This window comes from Aethalodelphis obliquidens, unplaced genomic scaffold, assembly GCF_003676395.1.
Source record: "Aethalodelphis obliquidens isolate GAN/ISIS:26980383/991018 unplaced genomic scaffold, ASM367639v1 scaffold19, whole genome shotgun sequence".
In the NCBI taxonomy this organism is placed as follows: Eukaryota; Metazoa; Chordata; class Mammalia; order Artiodactyla; family Delphinidae; genus Aethalodelphis; species Aethalodelphis obliquidens.
This window is the reverse complement of record NW_020837963.1, coordinates 10,019,728-10,041,769: the sequence shown is the minus strand read 5'-3', so window position 1 is coordinate 10,041,769 and position 22,042 is coordinate 10,019,728. Positions and strand designations below refer to the sequence as shown.

The 22,042-nt window shown below is 40.8% G+C and overlaps 1 protein-coding gene across 1 annotated transcript in view; it reads left to right on the top strand.

Annotated features, from left to right (window-relative positions):
* MBD2 (methyl-CpG binding domain protein 2) overlaps nt 1–21,468 on the top strand; it is a 76,508-nt gene extending 55,040 nt beyond the window's left edge. Inside the window, exons 4-7 of the mRNA XM_027118543.1 lie at nt 11,549–11,639; nt 12,949–13,126; nt 17,195–17,333; nt 20,990–21,468. Coding sequence (XP_026974344.1) covers nt 11,549–11,639; nt 12,949–13,126; nt 17,195–17,321 — 396 coding nt within the window. The 3' untranslated portion in view covers nt 17,322–17,333; nt 20,990–21,468. The remainder of the gene's footprint in view (nt 1–11,548; nt 11,640–12,948; nt 13,127–17,194; nt 17,334–20,989) is intronic.
* Nucleotides 21,469–22,042: the final 574 nt, after the last annotated feature.

Here is a 22,042-nt window from a genome sequence, read left to right as displayed (position 1 = left end):
ATGTACTTCTATTTCTTGATTTACTGATATTAAAAAGGAAATAGTATCTATTAATGTCCCACTATAAAAATGAGGAATTACTTTATACTATTGAAATTAGTTTCAGGGAAACTCTTCTGAAGGGCCTCTCTTCTGATAGACAACTAGTGATAGCTCTCTATCAGAGATTAAAGTTCTTGCACTTGAGTGGGTTTTGAAATCATTAATTCATTTATTAAACAGAGTATATTGTTGCTTCTATTACAGGTGCTGTACAAACACACAAATCAGTCATGCATCCTCTCCTTATAAAACTTTCAATCTAATAAGGGAAACAAACACTGAACAAATAATTTCAACTGTGTGGAAATGTGACATACAAGAAATAAAGGAACATAGCTACATCCTTATATGGACTTACATATTAATAAGAAAATTGTTACAACTTTTCCTGTGGGAGTAACACATGAAAAACTTATAGGCCTCATGAGCAAGTATTCTTATTCCATGGTTATCTTAGGGTAACAGTACCTTTTCAGGTACTTGGCAAGTATTACCTACCAACTTTGTGTAAGTGAAGTGGCGTTCATGACAGAGTTCAGACGAGCAGCTGCAGCGGACAGTTACTGCACCTCCATCCTCCTCAGCTCTACTGCCTCTTGCTTCATCCTTCCATCCTCTCCAGCCCAAATTGTTATCTTTTGCCTTCACAAGTGATCTCACTGTAGTTTGCACAGCCACATGAGTCAAGCTTTTCCTTGATTTACATAATAATTTTCTTGTCGTTATCTAGCCCTTTCTTCCTAGCCCACTACCCCAAAATAAAAGGGTATCTCATGTTTGTCTTTTGATGTTTGCAGGCCATGGTATTTAAGTTAAGTTGTTGTTTTTGCTGACCAAAACTAGCAACTCAGATATCATATGGGGTTGATCTGAAATAGAGCAGTTTATAAACTGGACAGCAAATTCCTTCTGGGCAGGAAACATTGTTCTTCTGTGTAGCCCTAACCCAGTGTCTGGCATATTTAGCTTTTCATGAATCACTGAATATAAAGTACATTTTTGGGGTTTTGGTTTAGTCTACAAATACATGACAAGATCCTTTGTTCTTTGATTAGATTTAGCAAAAGCCTTAGAAAAGTGAATAAGATATTCATCGAATTTATGAAATCCTACCGTTGGAAAATATTCTAAACAATACAATAAAATTTTTATGTTTTCAAAGAACTTCCTCGTTTTATATCAGTGTTTATCTTCTGAGGTAGATAAGGCAGTTATTAGTACTTCTATTTTACTAGTGAAGATACATCCAAAGGCGATTAAGTGACTTCCCTAAGACAGCACATCTATTTAATGGTTGAGTCAGGACCAAAGCATTAAACTTCCAAACCAGTGGTTTTCCTGTTACCCTGTATTCCCTGTACTTAGCCACAAATTCATCCCATGAAATTTGAGTGTCTCACATCATGCTCTTGAGAGAGATGAAGACTGTGCAAGGTAAAATTCATAAAATGGTTAAATTTCAAAGGTAACTTTTGGTTCTTCTACTTTGCAAAGTATTAACACTTCTGTGCTCAAATACTTTAAAAGGTATATTACATCTTTTTTTTTTAATGTTGATAATTATTTTGTTTTGTTCTGTTTTGTTTTAAATATTTATTTATTTATTTGGTTGCGCCAGATCTTAGTTGTGTCAGGCAGGCTCCTTAGTTGCAGCTCAAGGGCTCCTTAGGTGTGGCTTGCTGGCTCCTTAGTTGAGGCACACGAGCGGGCTCCTTAGTTGTGGAATGCGAACTCTTAGTTGTGGTGTGTGAACTCTTACCTGCAGCATGCATGTGGGATCTAGTTCCCTTACCAGGGATTGAACCTGGGCCCCCTGCATTGGGAGTGCGAAGTCTTAACCACTGCGCCACCAGGGAAGTCCTGGTGTATTTCATCTCATACATTTTAAATATTTGTTTTTATTAGAAAAATTGCTTATAGTCTTATTTCTTTGATAATTACTGTTAGAAGTCTTTTGTTTTGTTAGAAATCTTTTGTCAATCTGTTGCCTAACAGTAATAGAAAATACAGACGCATACAGAGAAGCATCATAAAAGGCAGACTTCCATAAGTCTTCTGACAGCAGGCAGTGGCAACAGTGAAGTAGGGCAAAGGAGGCTTGAATCAGGAATTGGATTTGGTAATTAGAAGGTTACTGTGACTTTGGGCAGGTCAGTGTTAATATAATAGTAGGAGTAGAATCGAGGTTAGAAGGAAAGAATGAATGGAAGGTGAGGAAATAAGAAAGTTTCTCTCCTGGTGGAAGGAGGAAGACAGATGGTTTGAGGGAGATGTAGTTAAATAAGGACACTTTTTATGTTAGCCATGTTCCAGTGTATCTGTCACTTCAGGGGAAGAATTCCAAGGAGAGGAAGGGGTAACATGGAAAGTGTGAGAGGAGGACTTTTTAAATTGATGGGCGGGATCAGAAGGAGGCAGGAGAAGATATGACCAAGCATCATTGTAGAGAAGCTGTCGGAAAGACAGCAGGACACTTATTCCTCTGAGACAGGAGAAAAGTAAAGGAAGGGCGAAATGGCCCAGGGGCGATCTGTGGGGCAGGGAGGGTAACTGAAGAAATTCGGGGCCTTTAGGCTTCAGTTGCTGGTGTTTCTAGTCAGCTGTGGAGTCAATTATTACAGGCTTCTTGGCTTGGAGCTAATATTCAGCTTGTGGTATTTAAAATGAGCAATAAGAAATAGAAGTTTGGATATATAGCAGTTTTAGATGAATTTAGTTTCATTATTGAAATCTCAGTGTGTTCTATATAGTCAGTTTGATTTTTTCTAATGGAGATTATAATTTCAAAAGGGAAGGGAAGATGTAATTTAAGACAAGATATGAAAATTATATGAAGATCTAAGTTTTAAGTTTTTGTATGGCTCAGTTTGGCGGGATGCTTTTTCCCTGGACTTTTAATTTAATATTGGCCAGGCCCCACTGATAGCTACATACTAAGAATTTGTGGAAGTTAAAAGGTTCAAGATCAACCCATGGTTCTATTTTGTTACCATACCTATATTTGAACACCTGAAGTCATTCTGAATGGAGCTGTGTTTTTCTCAGTAGTCAGTGACATCTTTGCACATACATATGGTCTCTGATCCTGTGGTAATAATAGAGAACTCCCTCTAAAATCTGTACACACAGATGCTTTTCAACTTACAGGTTGGGATATAAGATGTCGTGTTTCAGTCATTTGGAACTCCACATCTTCCAATAGAAATATTATAAATGGTTCTAGTGTCCTAGACCAGCCCATAAAAGACGATTAAATCTAAAGTGTGTCTGAATTACTAAAAATAATTACTGTTTATAACCATGTTTCTATCAGGAAGTGTGTTCAATTTCAACTCTTAAGGTAAGAAGTGTTTCTCCCACTTCTGCTTTATCTTACTCACCCCCTGGCTGTCTGGCAGTGACGAAAGAGGCACCCAGCTCCAGGCCACTTAGTGTGGTTCTGGTAAGGCCCGGGAATGGAGAGCTGGGATAGAGGCTCTTTGAAAGTCAAGAAAGGGGCTGGTGTGGTGATGAATATGCCAGGGGAGGGTCTCCCTTCTGTCTCAGCTGTGAGATCTGGGCCCCTGCCACTGTAAACCTCCTGTCTCCTCTCCCCTTTCTCTTTCTCTGGACCCCTGGTTCTTAGCCAGACCTGATTTTGTCCTCCCGCCCCGACCCCAAATACCTGGGGAAGTTTGGCAGTGTCTAGAGACATTTTGGCTGTTATAACTGGGGTGGTGCTACTCGTATCTAGTGGGTGTACACCAAGGATGTCGCTAAACATTGAGAACCAAGAATTATCCAACTTGACACGTCAGTAATGCCAAGATTGAGAAACTCAGCTCTAGGCTACTGCCACTGGTTTGAGATTTTTGCCTTCTTGCTTCACTGAGGAACAGAAATGTCGTTTGTTTCCAGATTCTTTTCTACCTTCTGTTCTTGAAACAAGCTCATAGCCTTTTGAGGTTTCTCTAAGGGCTCTACTATCATCACAAGATGGAAATAGATGGAGTAAAAATAACAAGAAAATTACAGTTTCAGGAAATCTTAATGAAAAGCTTCCATGTTATCCACTCACTGTACTTTAAATAGAACAAAATTCTCATCCCTCTTTAGGCTTCTGTCCTTCTTCCCCATTATGGTTTCCTCATTCCCTGGGCTTCCCTTCTTCCTACCGTACAGCTCAGTCGCAGAGGCTTTGGCAGGGGTCCTCTCTCCAGTCCTCCAAATGAGGAGTGACAAGAGGGAAGAGAAATCCTTGGGCTGTTTTGACGCGGAGTGAGGGGAAGTTTCCTTTGTTATTGCGTAGATCCGGCCAGAACAATTTTCTATTGCCCTGCTACTTTTAAGGAATTCACAGAATGAGATTATACCACAGCGTTTCCCTAAGTACTGCTACACGGCACGGGGGTCTCCTGTCTCTGCTGGTCTCTCCTCCTTTCCACCCGGCACAGTAGTTACCATCCCTCTGGCTTCCTGGGCATGTGACCTGAGCAGTTCCTTACTAGGGCCCGTGCCTGGTCAAGTGCTGTGCTGTCATCATGAAATAATCTTAATAACTTTCGGAACAAGAACCTCACATTTTCATTTTGTACTGGGCCTTGCAAACTGTGTAGCTTACCAGAGTTCTCCCAGCCAACCTTGGGCCCAGGAGGGGCACAGACCGGCTTGGATGAGAAAAGGAAGGGGAAGGGTTTTAAGATACTTAGAGTAGCAAGAAGGCCCCCCGCTGAAAATCTGGGCGGGACTGGCAGACCGGAATGCATGTCTCAGTCTTCCTTCGTAAATACGCACCTTTCCGAGCTCTTTTTGCTGTGTTTATATTTGTTAATTTTAGTAAGATGACCAGTTACTTACTAGGTACTATTGTGTGATGAACAGTGTGCTAGACGCCCTGGGTAAAACTAAGTAGTAAACTGATACTTGCTCTCTATGGGTTATCTTCAAGCGTTTATAAAACCTCCTCATGTAGTGTCCATAACCATTTGAGATTGTTTTTATTGTCCCATTCCATAGGGTAGGAAGCTGAAATGGGCTATGTTACTTGTCTGAGTTCATAAAGCTAGTAAATGGCAAAGAATGGATTTGAACCTGGGTCCGTCCGACTCTGAAGGCCAGTCCCGTTCACTCAGCTACTCAGAAGTTCAGTCTTCCTACTGTCCAGTTGACTCTCAAGTTGAGGTCATGAGTATACATAGGAGGTCAATTTCTTTTAATCAGTGAATTCTTTTAAAACACTACACAGTGCTTTTCAAATTAAATATAATGGTGGATGAAAATGTGTATTTGATCTAGATGCTTTTCCTTGTGTTCATGAGAAACAGGTATTCGCATAAGTAACCTAAAAAAGTACTCTTACAGAAAAAAACTCAAAAGTCTTCCATTCTATAAGCTTCATAAATCACTCCATCTCTCCTGTTCTATGAAACATCCACTGGAGCTAACACTCCATTGTTAATGTGACTTATCTGAAGGAGTTTTCTTGGAGTGCGGGTTTCTGTCTTTAATTTTTATCCACCAAATAAAAAATGTGTTGTTCAATGTCATGGATATTTGCGATTAATTCTAAGAAAGTAATTTGTAGAGAATATATTTTATACCAATTCTTTGGTTTTTATCATGTGAGCTACCCCACATATTTTTTTTTAAATATTTATTTATTTTGGGGACTTCCCTGGTGGCACAGTGGTTAGGAATCCGTCCTCCAGTGCAGGAGACATGGGTTCGAGGCCTGGTCTGGGAAGATCCTACATGCTGTGGAGCAACTAAGCTCGTGCGCTACAACTACTGAGCCTGTGCTCTAGAGCTCGTGAGCCACAAGTACTGAAGCCCGCGAGCCACAACTACTGAGCCTGCGTGCCTAGAGCCCATGCTCCTCAACAAGAGAAGCCACTGCAATGAGAAGCCTGTGCACCACATTGAAGAGTAGCCCCCGCTCGCTGCAACTAGAGAAATCCCATGTGCAGCAACAAAGACCCAACGCAGCCAAAAATAAATAAATAAAATTTTTTTAATATATATATATATTTATTTATTTGGATGCACTGGGTCTTAGTTGCGGCAGGCGGGCTCCTTAGTTGCGGCTCATCAGCTCCTTAGTTGTGGCATGAGAACTCTTAGTTGTGGCATGCAATGTGGAATCTAGTTCCCTGACCAGGGATCAAACCCGGACCCCCTGCATTGGGAGCGCAGAGTCTTAGCCACTGCACCACCAGGGATGTCCCTTGATATCATCTTGAAACCCTGTGCCAGCTTTAGCCAAAATACATTACATGGCCAGGCCTCTTAATTCTACATGAGGAGGAGGCAGGCGTCGGCACCAGTCACCTACAGTGGGCAATTTACACAGCATTACTTAGTTGGTAAATGGATTAAGAGCAACTTGACAATTTTCTTAGCAGTTACTGATCTTTCATCTGCCTTTGATTTCATGACTACAAGGGTCTCAGGCCTGTTACTATTAGCACAGAGCCATGCATGTAAGTGTTCTTGCAGAGCTTTTACTGTTAAGACCAGGACTGTTTAATCACACTGACCTGAGTTTTAATTCCAGCTGCACCGCTGACTAGTTGTGCACCTTTGGTGAGTTACTGTAGGTGGGACCAATGATGTCTTCTTCAAAATGCTGTAGGAAAGACCGAATTACTGTATGTAAAGCCCTGAGCACAGTGCCAGGCTGAAGGAAAGGGCTCAGTGGGTAAGTGGGAGTTGTCATCCTCCTCCTCTTATTCCACCAAGAGGATATGCCTGGGCACAAACAGAACTTTGGGCAAGCCCTTTTTCTGTTTACACCTAAATAATTTGGTATACTCTTAAATATACTTCGACACACGTCCTCCTGCAGTGAAAAACAGAAAGGCAAATATCTTCCTCCTGTTCTCTGTGAGGAGAGGATAGCCTGATGTGTTTTTTATCTTCTGGTAGAATCAGGAATAACTCGGGGGTCTCGGTGATCAGTGTACACAGCCCTGTGTGTGTACTGCCATTCTCTCAGCACAGACCAGACCAGCCTTTTTCAAACTGAGATCCCCGGCCTGCATCAGAATCACCTAAGACACTGGTTAAAAAAATAAAATAAAAGCCAGCTCTCTAACCCCAGACCTACTGAACAGAATCTCTGGGGCTGAGGTCTTAGAACATGCATATAAAATAAGCCACCCTGGTTATTCTTGTGTATAAACACCATTTAGAAATACTGGCCCATACTCTCTGTCTCACTCCCCTGCCTTTGCTTAAGCTATTTCCTTGGTTGGAGTAGTCTTTCCTCTTCTATAGAATTCTTATACATTTTTCGAATGCTAACTCTTCCTAAAAGTCCTTCCAGATTCTCCCAAATTGGAAGTTAATTTTGTATCTTCATTATTGCAATTATTACAGTCTACCTCATAGAGTTTCGCTAGTTTTTCACCAAACAGTAAGCAGCCAGAGGGCAGTGATTGCCTGATTGCCAGTTATCCTAATAACTATCCCTGGTGCCCAGCAAAGTGCTTTGTGTATAATGGGCACTAAAAGAGTATCTGTAATTTGGATGGATTCTCTACTGCTTTTTTCCAATAAAACCTTCTGTTCTGACTTCCTCCGAAGAGCACAGATCCCTTCAGAGTACGTATTATTAAGCTCAGGGTGATGGAGGACAGTCCTAATAAACATGATCAGCCTTACATCCCAGCACATCAGAATTGGGATGTGTGTTTGTGTATGATATGAGCAATTGTTTGACACCCCCATTTCTTCCTCACCCTCATCTTTGGGTATCATTTGTAAGGCATGTTGAAAGAGTCTGCCAAAGTCCTAGTTATAACACATCATCATGCTTGTCCTCTGGGACTCTAAGATAAAGTACTTGCAGCCGTGCTTCCACTGATGTCATAGAGGTGTTTCCTACATTCATGTGAGGAGCAAAGGTGTAGAGATGAACTCCACTTTCTAGTAAGATGGTTTCTCCAAAGCTGCACTGTCCCTGTCAGTGACATTTTAGGCACTCTTTTTCGTTTGGGACAACTTTTAATCACGTCCTGTGCTTCTCTATCAACTGGCTGTTGGATAGGGCATTGCCCAGATCGTTGGCAATATAAAGTGATGCACACATGGGAGCTATCCAGTTCTCTTATATACTGGAGGGTGACAAAGAAAACATGATATCAGAGGAGGGTCTGATTAGTGGCGATTAGTTATGTAATAACTGAGAGGGATAGCACATTAGGGAGTTTCTCCAAATATTAGATCCTTAAAAGTCTTACATTGATTATTTGACCTCACACAAGGCAGCAAGGTTAAGCCATGAAAACTATTGGATTTGGCAGGTGAAATCAGATTTTCATTGGGTAGATTAGGATTTATGAAAGCAATAGTGTTCATGAAAGTATGGTGGAGAAGACAGCTGTCCTAGTGGGGGACTCCTTACAAATTTAGGGAGATTCATCTTTTCGATATTTCCGTCTTTAGATATCTACTGGAAATTCAATAAAAAGAACTCTAGATTACCACAGTTAATCACCTAGTAAACACATGGAATACATAAATGAGTAGATCAGAAATTTTAATTTCAGGCAGAGGAAGACCTCTCCCTTTCGCTGCACCCCTCCAAAGCATTCAGGGCTATAAAGTGACCAGAGATAACAAGAAAAGGCCACTGAACTTGGTGAGAGGAGCTGACTAAGTTTTAACAGTAAATTTAATGGAAATTCATGGAATAGGGGGTGGGGTAATAAAGTTGAACTGGGCCTGGGAGAATGGAGATAGTGCATGTTGATCATTCCTTGAGCAATTGGCTTGGGAAAAAAAAAATGGTAATTTTATTAGCGGGATAAAGTTTATGTTTATAAAAAAAAAAAACAGAGAGTACAATTCCAGCACCCCAAGGAATTCCCTTGTGCTAACCCCTTGCAGTGAAACCCTCCCTCCACCCCTAATCCCTGGCAACCATCCCTATAGTTTTTTCTTTTTTAGGATGTCATATAAATTCAATCATACAATATGTAAAAGACTGGACTACTTCACTTAGCATAATGCCTGCTCAGTATAAATTTTAAACATATTTTAAAGTACAAAGAATCCCCCCTCTCCAAAACAAAACAAGCAGGAACCTGAGAAGATGGGTGTAGAGAAAGTGAGTTAGGGACATACTGAAGTGTAAACAGACATCTAGCTCATGAAGATAGTTCCAGTCCTCATGGAACCTAGGCAAGCTTGTTAGCTTTGAACGCATGGTGGACAGGATGGAGAGGAGGGCAGTGGTACCCCTGACCAGTTAAATATTTTCTTTTCTCAAACTAGCCTCCTTTCCTGCTCTGAACTTTCCCACTACCTCCCCACTTCTCAGGGTGGGTAGGGGCAGGGAGAAATACACACATACACACTTACACATTCATAAATACATGTATCTCCATTTTCATGGCATAAGCATTTCATTTATAAAGAGCTCATCAACCTTTCAGTTTCAACTTCGCATTTAGTTGAGGGCTATCAGACGACGCGTAGTGGTACCAGGATTTGTAATCTAGAGCTGTACACTTGTTTCTCAATCCAAGATTTATTCTGCAAAATTTTTCTTTCTAAATTTTTTTTCCTTCAAATAAATAGGAATTTAAACATTAAAAATTATAGAGGGTAAACAATTTAACTTTTGCTATCTAGAATTGGAATTTTTAGGTGTAATTTGTTAGTAATCATCTCTGTACAAGGTTTTCAAACTTGGTTTTTGGCAGTGTTATTTTTACAAATTATATATATATATATAATTTTATTATAAAAGCACTTACTAATCTCATATTCACTGACTCCCTCTGTATGCTTTTTCATTAGGAATTAACTGCACTTTCGTTTTTCTTGTTTTTTTCCTGTAGTTGTGATATTCAAAGCATAGATGATTGTTATTTCCCCAAAGAGGAAAAGCAGGCAGACTTTCTTGAGACATTTATCACATTCATTAATTATTACCTTCACCTAACTATTTTTCTCATGACGGTTGATATATGCATGTCCTCATATGTGTTGACCATATATTCTGCTGCTGATGTAATTTGTGTGGAGATACAAGGAGCTGTTAACCATATACAAGAGGTCTTCAAAGGACAGTGAAGCAGGTTACTCTTGGTGCTAGCATTGTGGTTATTATATAATCTAACATATTATTGTTCTGCCATAAATAGAAGTATTTTACTGTATCTTTTCATTTGTCTGGAAGGCGATTATTTGATACTTTTCATATATCCTGAAGTTAGAATATAAGCCTGAAGAGCCCTCAGAGTGGTCAAAATTTGTTAAAAGTAAATGTAATGAACCTTATTCCTACTCTGTGACAGGTGTTTACATATATTGCTTTATTTAATCTCCACAGTAATCTTATGTGATAGTCATTGCTGCCACATTTTACAGAAGAAGAAACTGAAACTCTGGAGGTTATAGAACTTGTCCAGGGTCATACATCTATAGCTGGGCTCTCAACTTGGGTTTGTGTGTCCCTCAAGATCCTGATTCTGAGTCCATTTACTCCCACATTCAGTCATTCACACAAATATTTTTTCAGTATTTACCACATGACAGGCCCTGGGTATCCAGGGTTAAAGACAGGTATATCGAATCCTGAGGAATTCCTTTATCTGTTTTTTGGGCTGTAGTAAATATGAAGCAGACTAGAAAAGAGATGAGGCTTAAGGACAAAGACACTGTCTATCTTATCTACTGTTGCATCCACAGGACAAGCACAGCACATAGTAGGAGCTCAATAAATACATGTCGAATGGATGAATGATATTAGTGAGAAGTAATAGGAGAGAGAACTAAGTGTAGGAAGGGTATAAAATCAAACAGAACTGTCCTGGACCATTTAGTGTTTGAATAAGCAATTGCGTACCTCACTAGCCCCAGAGGGTGTGAAGAGACTTCAGTGTGCTCACTGGTGCCAGAAGGATGACCTGGGGCCCCCGAGTGGCTAAGGCGACCCAGGCTTTGTGCAACAGGAAGAGAGTCACTCATGAACGTTACATCCTGTTTAAAAAGCAAGGAAGTATGTAAGACATTTTAGGCAAGTTTCCATTAAAAAATGGCCTTTTCCCCTTAAAGTATGCTAAAGGGCTAAACTTCAGTGTCTTGGAAAAATCACGTAGATGGAGGAGTTATTTCCCAAACAATATTGGATTAAGAGGTATTACATAATATAGTTTTTTTCTTTCCTGGTAAATTATAACATTAAATTTTCATGCCAAATGAATCTTTAAAAAATTCAAGTTATACTCTTTGGAAGATACCTTATAAAGGACTATATATAGTACATAGCACATAAATATCTATTGTATGTAACAAGTGAATAGGTTGCACAGAATAACAAAAGTTTTTGAGTAATATAACTTGAAAGAATTATGATGTGTTGAAGTCATGTTTGGAATATCATTTAGCTTTTTGTAAGGAAAAAGTGGGGAAATTAGGAAACTACTGAAATGATTTCAATTTCATTATTCAACAGCATCGATGCGCTACTTTCTTGTCCCAAGAATGTATCTATTAACAGTGATGTTTTGCCTTACAGCTTTTCTGGGAGAAGAGGCTACAAGGACTTAGTGCATCAGATGTAACTGAACAAATTATAAAAACCATGGAACTACCTAAAGGTCTTCAAGGTATTATCCAAGTTCAGTTGAGAAGTACCTACTATGTGCCAGGCTCTGTGTTAGATGCAGTGGAGTCAGACATGATTGAGACAAGTCTTTGCTTTGGGGACTGTATGCCTTGCTGGATGAGGTACCTCTTGGGTTTTAGTAAACCCAGAGGAAATGTACCTGAAAAGCTTGTATGTTGCAGGGATGCGTCAGGGCAGTGTCTTACTTAAGATTTTTTTCTGCGTGTACATTTTGGCTTTAGGTTAGTTAGGTTCATCATGTAAATTAACGCATGTTCTGCTTTTAGAACCAAATGTAGCTGAATGATAGGATGTCCCAAGCTTCCTGCTCAAAGCAGCATCTGGCCCCAGCACATGCTCTTTCTGTCCTCCTCTTATCAAAAGAGCAGCCAACAGCTCTCCTTCTGCCTCTCCCTCCACAAACTGCTGCTGCAAGTAGCAGTGGGAGCAGGTGCCCGTTGGTCCAGTGACAGGAGTGAGTGGGATCTGGGGTGGAGAGCTCAGCTGCTGGTGTGCTTGTCATATCATATGTTAATTCCAACTTCTAGAGAAGCATTATTTTTCAAGTATTGGAACTTTGGCTTCTAAAACTTGATACATTGTGGATTGCTCAAAAATCCTCATAATTCATGGTTAGAATATTGTCTCATCCCTCTATGCTCTTGGAAATTATTGCTTTAACTGGTTTAACAAGTTTAGGACTTTAAGCAATGCACTTAAATGTAGCCATGGTTCCAGTCTCCTACATGTAGTCAAGGTGTGCAGTTTTTAATTCTGTTAATTTGGATATTTTGTTAGGTATTTGAAAAAGCTGTTAAAGGTGCAGGTACAGCGTACTTGCATTGGCTTTTCCTTTGAAATCCCTGCACAAGAAAGATAAGTTTTGAGATATGGCTAGAAATGAATGTTAAACAGCTATAGGGGAAACTATTCCAGGATCCTAGGGACACGTTAATAGGGATACTGGAGTGTAATATGACCTTAGAAGGGACTTAGATATTAAAATAATTGAACTTGCTTGTGGAAATGTAGCCAACTTTTAAAAAGTTTAATACTTTGGAAAATGTATTTTTAAGTTATGTTAAAGTGTTATTATAATACTCAGGTATTTTGTTACTGTTTCTTTAATGTTAATTCTTTGGTGTATAATAACTAAATAGATATGCCATTATCCTTCGCTGCTTTGGCTTGTGTCAGTTTTAAATAGCTGATCCCAAATGAATATAAAGATATCAGTTGTTTTAGGTTACATAAGGTTTGCTCAGCACATCTAGAAATTTCCTTTCACTCATATATGTTTCTAATCGCAGGAGTTGGTCCAGGTAGTAATGATGAGACCCTTTTATCTGCTGTTGCCAGTGCTTTGCACACAAGCTCTGCACCGATCACAGGGCAGGTCTCCGCTGCTGTGGAAAAGAACCCCGCTGTTTGGCTTAACACGTCTCAACCCCTCTGCAAGGCTTTCATTGTCACAGATGAAGACATTAGGTAAGGCAGCTTAACATGGCTTCAAAAGCTTGCCTTTTACCCTTGTTACATTTTATACTGCCTGTTAGGTTCCGTGGCACATCTAGTAAGTGATGAATCAATCAGAAGGAGCTTTTGTGAAACTAATGAAAGGTGATAGAGAACATTTAAAACAAACACATGCTTGAAAAAGGTAGCAGTGCTGTGTATAAGGCATATCATCACGATGATGTCCAAAGGACAGATCAGTTGTACTCTGTCCACATCATTTTTGCAGTGTCTTATGAAATCTGGGGTTCTGCCTTTCTGCTCTAAGAACCCCTTCATTCAGTTATGCCCTTTGTGATTGCTGACTGCATGGGTTTGTCTGCAGTAGCAGTTCATTGCCGAGCTACTTTAAGTTCAGTTTTGTTTTCAAAATTCAGTTTACTCATCTTGATTATATTTACCTCACTTAAGCTCAATTTAGAGATTTATTTATCTCTACTTAAACCTGTTTCAAGTAAAAATTTAAGGTGACTCCAAAGACACACACACACACACACACACACACACACACACACACACACACACAGTGAAGCCAGATAAGAAGCAAATGAGAAGAAAGACAAAGCAAATGAGGAGCGGACACAAGGTGCATCTTTTAACATCTTTTACTCTTTCTGAGGCTGGGCCACAAATTAGGTTTTTAGCAGCAAATTTTGCAAGGAGGACATATAGCTCAGATTGATAATGCCCAAGGAGTATAAGCAAACCATTGCTCAAGAGAAACAAAACTATTCCAGATATTTAAGACCACAAAGAAATTCTTATATGGGATTTATGAACTTCAGTATTATTACTCAAGAATGATTGTGTAGTACACTGTATTTTCTTTAAATATAGGGCAGTGTGTACACTTCACTATTTCTATCCTCTGAATATAAACCAGAAAGCTTTACTGGAGTATTATTCCTAGACCAAACTGGCAGAAGGCACTTTTGAATTAAAAAATATGTATTATATTTGTATTTTTTTTGTAAATCCATGAAAGTTGGCATGAGAATGTTTTTAAATGCCTGAGTCTAGCTAGGTTTATAATTGGAAAGCCTTTCCTGGGTTTTAAAGTGGTTCCTTTTGCAAAGATGTAGAATGGTTCAAAGTTGCATTCAGATGCCTTTATTACATAGAATTTACGATCAGTGTTATTTTTTAAGAAAAACAAAATGTAAAATCAAGGAAGGGAATCAACTTGCTCTTTGGACAATTCTTACCTTTGAGGAAGGAAATTACTCAGGAGACAAGTTCCTATCTGTCTTGGAATGAGTGCCCAGTTAATCAGCAGGGATTCCTCCGGGTCATTATGGGGGTTGACTGAGGTTCTCTGAGTGATGTCTTGGGAATGCTGACGGCTTCAACAGCAGATCTTTTGACAGTGGAGGAAGCTGTCTCAAAGCCAAATCTGGATGCTTTCCTTTTAGGGTAAACTTGTCTAGCAAATTGTCCATTTGATTTCATTGTCATAACAGAAATTATTAAGCAAACATTTCTTGTTGAATTAGTACAGGTTCAAAATACATGACTGCAAATGGAATTGTTACCCTTTCTCCAATTGGGTAGCCAATAATCTGTCTGTATTAAACCTTCAACTAAGAATCTCAACGTTAAGCATATATATTTTCATCAGTCTTGATACTGTTTTCACCCACGGGTGTATTTGTTTTCTAATACTGAGTAACAAGTTCTCACAAACCTCACAGCTTAAAACAATACCTATTTATAGCTCTCAGTTCAGTCGGTCAGAAGTCTGGGACAGGCATGACTGGATTCCCTTCCCGGGGTCTTACAAAGCTGAAATCCAAGCGTCGGTAGAACTGCAGGCCTTCTGGAGCTTGGACTCCTCCTAAGTTTGTTGCAGAATTCATTTCTTTGTAGTTGTAAGAATGAGGCCCCTGTTCTCTTGTTGGCTGTGGGATGAGGCCGTTCACAGCAGTTAAAGACTGCCAGCATTTCCTTGCCCCATGGCTCCCTTAATATCCCCTCTCCTGCTTCTTTCTGGAAGGGCCCAGCCCCTTTTAAAGCCTCTCCTTATTAGATCAGGCCCTCTATGATAATCCCTTTTGATTAACTCAAGGTCAGTTATTAGTAACCTAATCATAGAATGATAGCTCAGTCATATTCGTAAGTTCTGCCTGCCCTTAGGGGAGAGAATTTTACTAGGAACGTAAGCAGGGGCAGGTGGGGACATCTTGGGGACTGTGTTAGAATTCTGCCTACCACATCCAGCAGATGCTTTAATTTCAGTTTTCATAAATGAGGGGAGCAGTGCTCAAGACAAAAGAGAAACAGTGGCCAATGTCAAGAGTTTCAGATATACTTCTCGAGCCAAAAGCACCATTCCTTCCATTTTCTTTGTCTTCCTGATGGGGTGACTTTAGGGCAGTTGTGTAGACTCTCATACTCTGTTACTAGGCATGAGAGACTGCCATGAGACTGATAAGCCATTTATCATAAAGCTGGAGTCACTGAGCCGGTGGCAGGGCTAACTGTATAAGAACTAAACATTGTGTTCTTTATGACTCTGCTCCACTGTATGAAAATCGGTTGAACTTCAGTTTCTGTTAATATGATCGAGGCTACAGAGCTCGATTAATTCAGTGACAGATCCCCTCTTTTTGAAAATTCATTTAAAATGTATAAGTCCAGACCTTTTATCTCTTCATGCTATTTTTAGAGTTTAGTAAAGATGACGTCTAAAGTTTCTGTGTTTACACAGTATATGTTAATCTTACTACCTTGGACATGGTCTCATGAGATAAAGAGACATGGGGACTAGACTACAGTAAACACGACTTTACAACTGGTTGAGTGCCCAAGGGGTGAATACTCAGGGCATCTTAGTGGAGTCTTCTGGAACATTGCTCCTCTACCCTTCTGCTTTCCCAGGTTTGGGGCATTGTTACAATTTGTCTTCCTCAACTGTTGATGGAGAAAATCACTTCTTTCAGTAGAGCCATCAGTATTCCTTGTTGCATCTCTTATTTGTCCCCGGGCTGCTCCGTCTCCCATCTGTATCCATCCTAACCACCTTTCCTTTGGTCTCAGGAGGTGACTCGTCCTGTTTTCTAATCAAGGCTTATCCTCCCAGCTGGGCCTTTGCCTCTCTCTCTTTCTTGCTTTGTTCTAAGTCTTTTACTTAGCCAGTCTTGTCCCTTCCCTTGTGTCTTCAACCATTGCCTCTCCACTGGGTTCTGGAGGCGAATTTCTATTTACCATCTTCATTTGCTAGAACTGTTTCAGGAATCCCTCTCTTGCCCTGTCAAGGAGCTAGTCTCCGTTTTTTCCTGCTTTTTTAAGATGAATTGTATACCAATAGCCTTTCTTCCTGTGCTTCGTTTTTCACCTAATGGTTCTGAACTTTTTTATGACTCGGTGTTATTCACTCTCACTTTTGAGGTTCCTTTAGAGTCCCCAAGACACAGGGAAACTTGTGGCATATTCTTAACCTACTCAGCTCGTCTCAGTTCCAGAGTCTTTTCATTCCCTGTCCTTGGTGTACAGGATCACGTGGTCTTGGTTCCTTCCTGATGGCCTGCTCCCAGCAGGCCGGGGAACCCAGGGAGAACTCCAACTACCTTTCCCCTGACACAGCAGAGAGTGGCAGCGAGATCCCAGCTCATCATGCCTCCACCTCCTCTGTCTTTCTCAGTGCTTCACTGAGCAAATCTCTTCTCCTTCTTTATTTTCTGTATTCCTTCCCTGCTTTTAAATTATTTCTAATTATCCTTTATAGGAATAACCCTGAATCTTCACATATTTGAAGTTTGTGAAGTTGTAGAAAAGGTCACTGAAATAAATCTACTCCTGCCAGAATTCTCTGTGAGATGAGGGCTATCTGCCTGTCTGAATGTCCCTCTTTTTGACAGAGTTCATTCCCCATGTGACTTGGTTTTGTGAGGGTATAAGCAACTTTTGCAAAGTCTAAGGAGAAGGAAATGTATGTTTCTCAGGAATTTTCATGACTTTGAAGTAAAGATAAACCATTTCGGCAGCTTCATTGTTCCAGTACTGGCCAAATTATTAGTATCTTTTTACTCTGTTTTTAAAAAGGAAACAGGAAGAGCGAGTACAACAAGTGCGTAAGAAATTGGAAGAAGCACTGATGGCAGACATCTTGTCACGAGCTGCTGATACGGAGGAGATGGGCATTGAAATGGACAGTGGAGATGAAGCCTAAGATTAGCATCAGGTAAAGCAACACCGGAGAGACGTGGAACTTAAGGTCTTTTATTTCCTCGCTTTTGCCCTTGTCGCCTGATTCAGCAGTGCCCACAAAGCCTTCTCGTCTGCAAATCCTGTGCATGTGCTGTTGTTTGGCCCCTCTATATTGAAGGACCATATAAGCGTGGCATCCTTTTGTTCTCATTATGTGAAGATGTTCACACCCCTGCAGCCACTTGCAAGGGATCTGGTCTCCAAGGTGTCACTAGAGAAAAGCAGAAGGAGGAGGAAAGGACTCTGCCAGGGAGGGAGAAGCAGCTGCAGGAGATGAAGGCGCCATCACCTCTACCACAGTAGCTCTCTGGGGTCTATTGTCCCCTCTGTAAAATTATGGTCACAAAGTTGGCCAAAATCCCTCCTTTTTTCCCTCCATTTCTGTTCTCTCTAGCACAGACTTGGTGCAGGGAGAATGAGAAGGACATTTTAAAGTAGGATAAATAATTTACCTTAAAAAGTACAAATTATGAACCGGTCCTGAACTCACGTAGGAGTCTCACAGTCTCTGTTCCATCGGGTACATATTCTCTTCAGATGATTACACTCCCGTCTCCAAGGGTTTATGTGGCATCTTGCTTCCCAACTTCTATCCTGCTTCGTTTTGGGGGCCATGTCTTTCTGCCACCCCCAAGCCAATTATTTATTTGCATCCTCTGAAGGCAAAACTGAGCGGTGGGTAGTGGCGTTGGGAGGGAAGGAGAAAGGGATGGGCCGAGAAGCAGAGCGAGCGGAGCGAGTGGGAGTCTCACCCCGTGGCGCCCTTCGAGCCCGTCTCTGCCCCTCACACCTCGTCCTCATAGTCGGTCCTGCATTCAGTGCTGGGTCCTGGGGACACCCCCGCGCTCACAGAGCTTACCATACAGTTGTATGAAACAGATGCTCACATAGCTGTATGATCACCAGCTGTGATCAGTGCGATAAAGGGAAAATGAAGGTGCTGGGAGAGCCGCTGGCGGGGGAGCTAATGTGATGTGAGGGCCAAAAAGAATTTGGGGATGTGGCATTTACGGTGAGCCTGAAAGGCAGGTAGGAGTGAGCAGGAGAAGTTAGGGGGAAACGGTTCTCATCCAAAGAAATAGCAGGGACAGCTCAGTTCCTTTAAGGAGCAAAGGAGAGGTCACTGTGGTTGGCATGTAGGAATTCTGGGGAGGGTTAGAAAGTGTGGAGACGAATCAAATCCTGGTGAGCCTTGTGGATTCTTGTTAAGGATTCTGAGCTTCGTCATTGAAACCACTGGGAACCCACTGAAGGCTGCGTAAAGCGATTAGATGCGCTTATTTATAAGGTCCCTACGGCTGCTGCGTGAAAAAGGATGTCCTTTCTAAGGAAAGCTTAGAAGCAGGGAGACCAGTTAGGAGGCTGCCGTGGTCCCGCAAGAGGTGATGGTGGCTTCACGAGGGTCTCGGCAGCGGACGTGGAGAAAAAGAGGAAAAGGCCAATTTGAGATGTGTTTGGAGGTAGAATCGACTTGACTGGGTGACTGACCGTTAGTGAGGGTGAGAGAGTGGGACGAATGACTCCAGGTGTTTTATCGGAGCCACTGGATGGATGGGGAGGGGTCCTGTTTAGAGGGTCATACTGAGGGTGTTGCATGCAGGGGGGATGAATTCATTGTTTACACAGTCTTTCCTTCCCATCAGTGCTTTGTCTTAATTCAGGGAGTGGCCCATGCCACAGTGACACAGATCAGGTAATAATCACAGTGTCTTCCATTTACATAGTCAGGGACAGCAGCAACATTTCGGTCACACAGTTTCCTGACCACGCAGAACCTTTTACATCGAGTTCAGTGCTATTTTAAGTGGTTTTGTTTTGTTTTCCATATTGAGGACAGGAAGATGCCGTGTTGACCCTGCATCTTGTTTTCCACTCCGATCAGGATGTGTTTTATGGACTTTGATGAGCATACTTAATGTGTGTAAAGTCTCTCAGAGGCAAGTCTGCAGCGTGTTTCTTTTCTCCAGAGACTTCAGTGCAGTGTGGGAATCTGGACCATTGCGCCTGCACCACATCAGAACCGACTCTGGGAAAGCCCTCTTCTTCTCCAGAGCTTTTTGTTGTTTTTCAGACTTTTTTCCTGAAAACAATTTAGAATAATCAAGGGTCATGTAGTTGAGGTTTTACGGGACCCTCACTCACTTTGCAGATTACTTTGCAGGTTGACGTCAGGGCAGCACCCTAATCTATGTAAGCGAGCCTGTGGTTAATGCACGAATAAACTAATTAAAGTTGAGGGATTAAAGTTTTAAGAGTAGCCATCACTTTGGCATGGTGCTAGGGGGAGATCTGCATTACGTGTATCATATTCTAAACTTGAGAATGGTATTATTAGACCAGGCCATTAGACTTGTAGGTTATGGAAGATTTAGATGTACTTCTTAATTATCAAAATTAAATTTACCTAAATCACTAATTTAGCCCCCCACGTACACCTAAAGTGTTTAATAAACCAGAGCACTGCCACATGACTTAATTAGGTGTTCATAATAACCTGTGGAGTAGGTAGGACTTAGCTTGACTAAAGGTGGGACATGGTCAAGTTCACATGGCTGCCAAGAGATGGAACCTGTAACATGCGGTTCTATTTAGGTCTGTTCACCGCATTATGACGTGGATGCTCTTTCTGACGGTCCTTATTAGCAAAATGGACCTTAATTTGTATGTATATATATATTTGGCAGGCGCAGAGTTTAGGAAGCTGTCAGCGGAGGTGTAACTCCAAGTTTCGTGCAGTCGCAAGGAGAGATTTCAGCTCTGCTTCCTTAGTCACACAGCCCCTGGGGCTCAGTTGTGGTTTCAGCCCACCTCTGCGTGTGTTCCTCCCGCCAGAATCTGCTCCAGAGATTGCCGGAACACATGAGCCCGTCAGGGAGGACGGAGCTGAGGCTGTTATTGGTCGGGGCGAGCAGGCGTGCGTGCGTGCGTGTGCCCGTGTGTGCGTGTGTGTGTGTACACACACACTGTCAATAGCAGGTTGAGGTTTGCTGTGTCACTTAAGATTTTACACTCAAGAGGAGTGCCCAGCTTATCAAACATTTTAGGAGTGACTGCAAGAAGAAGAAAACTATAAGAACAAAAGTGTTAAAACGTTTAGCTATAAATGAGCTAGAGTATCACATACATAAGCAGTTGAATTGGCAGTTGCACAGTACCATTTCACCCAAGTTAAGCAGTAATAAAACTTCAGTACATTTCTATCATCTGTAAATTCTGAGAAGTAAAATAAATTATTGTGAAATAAAATAAATCATTGTTAGAAATTTTCCTAAAAAGGTATGTTTGGATTTGGCTACGTCTGTTATGTTTTCTTCATTTGTATGCCCTGTGATTTCTCTTTTTATGCTGATTTAATTAATGATAGAAAATATTTTCATAAGCATACAAAGGGATACATATGATTTATTTGAAAATGAAGTGAGTATTAAGGATTATTTTCAAAATAAAACACTTGTAACAATGAAGGGAAATGTTGAGCACTTTTTATGTACAAAGTGCTGTAATTAAATGCTATCAGGCTCTAAAAATCCTGTTCTAAGTGAAATTTGGCCTCTAACTGCTTTTCCAAGTTTTGCTGACCTTACCTGAGAAATCACTGAATTACTTAAGTTTGTTTGTTTTTTCTTACAGGTAACTTTCGACCGACTTTCCCCAAGAGAAAATTCCTAGAATTGAACAAAAACGTTTCCACTGGGTTTCGCCTGTAAGAAAAAAATGCACCCAAGCACATAGAGCTTTTTAATAGCACTAACCAATGCCTTTTTAGATGTATTTTTGATGTATATATCTATTATTCAAAAATGATGTTTATTTTGAGTCCCAGGACTTAAAATTAGCCTTTTGTAATATCTGTCAAGCAGGACCCTGAAGATGAAGCTGAGCTTTTCATGCCAGGTGCAATCTACTGGAAATGTAGCACTTAACGTGAAATATTCGTCTCCCCCGCAATTTTAATATGAACGGATCAGGAGTTACCAAATAAATTTCCCAATGAAAGCTTATCGTGACTTCACTGTATATAAACAGATTTTTATACTTTATTGAAAGAGGACACCTGTACATTCTTCCATCATCACTGTAAAGACAAATAAATGATTCTATTCACAGACTGATTGGAATTCTTTCTGTTAAGGAGCAACAATACATAGCCCCTCCTTAGGATTCCTGGTTCACATTCAACTGTGATCCCTGGGACTTAGGTTTGAAATGGAGGTAGTAGCAAATAGTTCATACATTTGCAGTGTGCCTCTGGATATCATGACAATTGCGCTGCTTTCAGCAGAATTATAAGTTGTTGTGTAGCATGGGTAATTTTTTTCCCCTTGCCTGTAACGAGTACTTTTGTTGGTTCTATAAAAATAAGGCATTTTCTTCCCATGGGCATGAGTTAGGTACACAGGTGCGCTTCAGATGTTACTGGAAGTCCATGTCTGTTTTTCTAGAACATTTTACATTTTCCAGTGTCTACTGGCTTACAGAGTTAACAGGTGCAGGTCAGACCCTTTGCCACAAAGAGAGGCATTTTTCTGGGCAGAGTTGCTTAATGAACCAGATTGTAATACTTTGCTAATTACTACCCGGCCTCCAAAGTATTAACATCTTTTTTTCTGTTGAAACTCACAAGCGTTAACTTCATTACCAGTTAAATTCCTTGATATCTAATTACTAAAACTGGCATAGCAT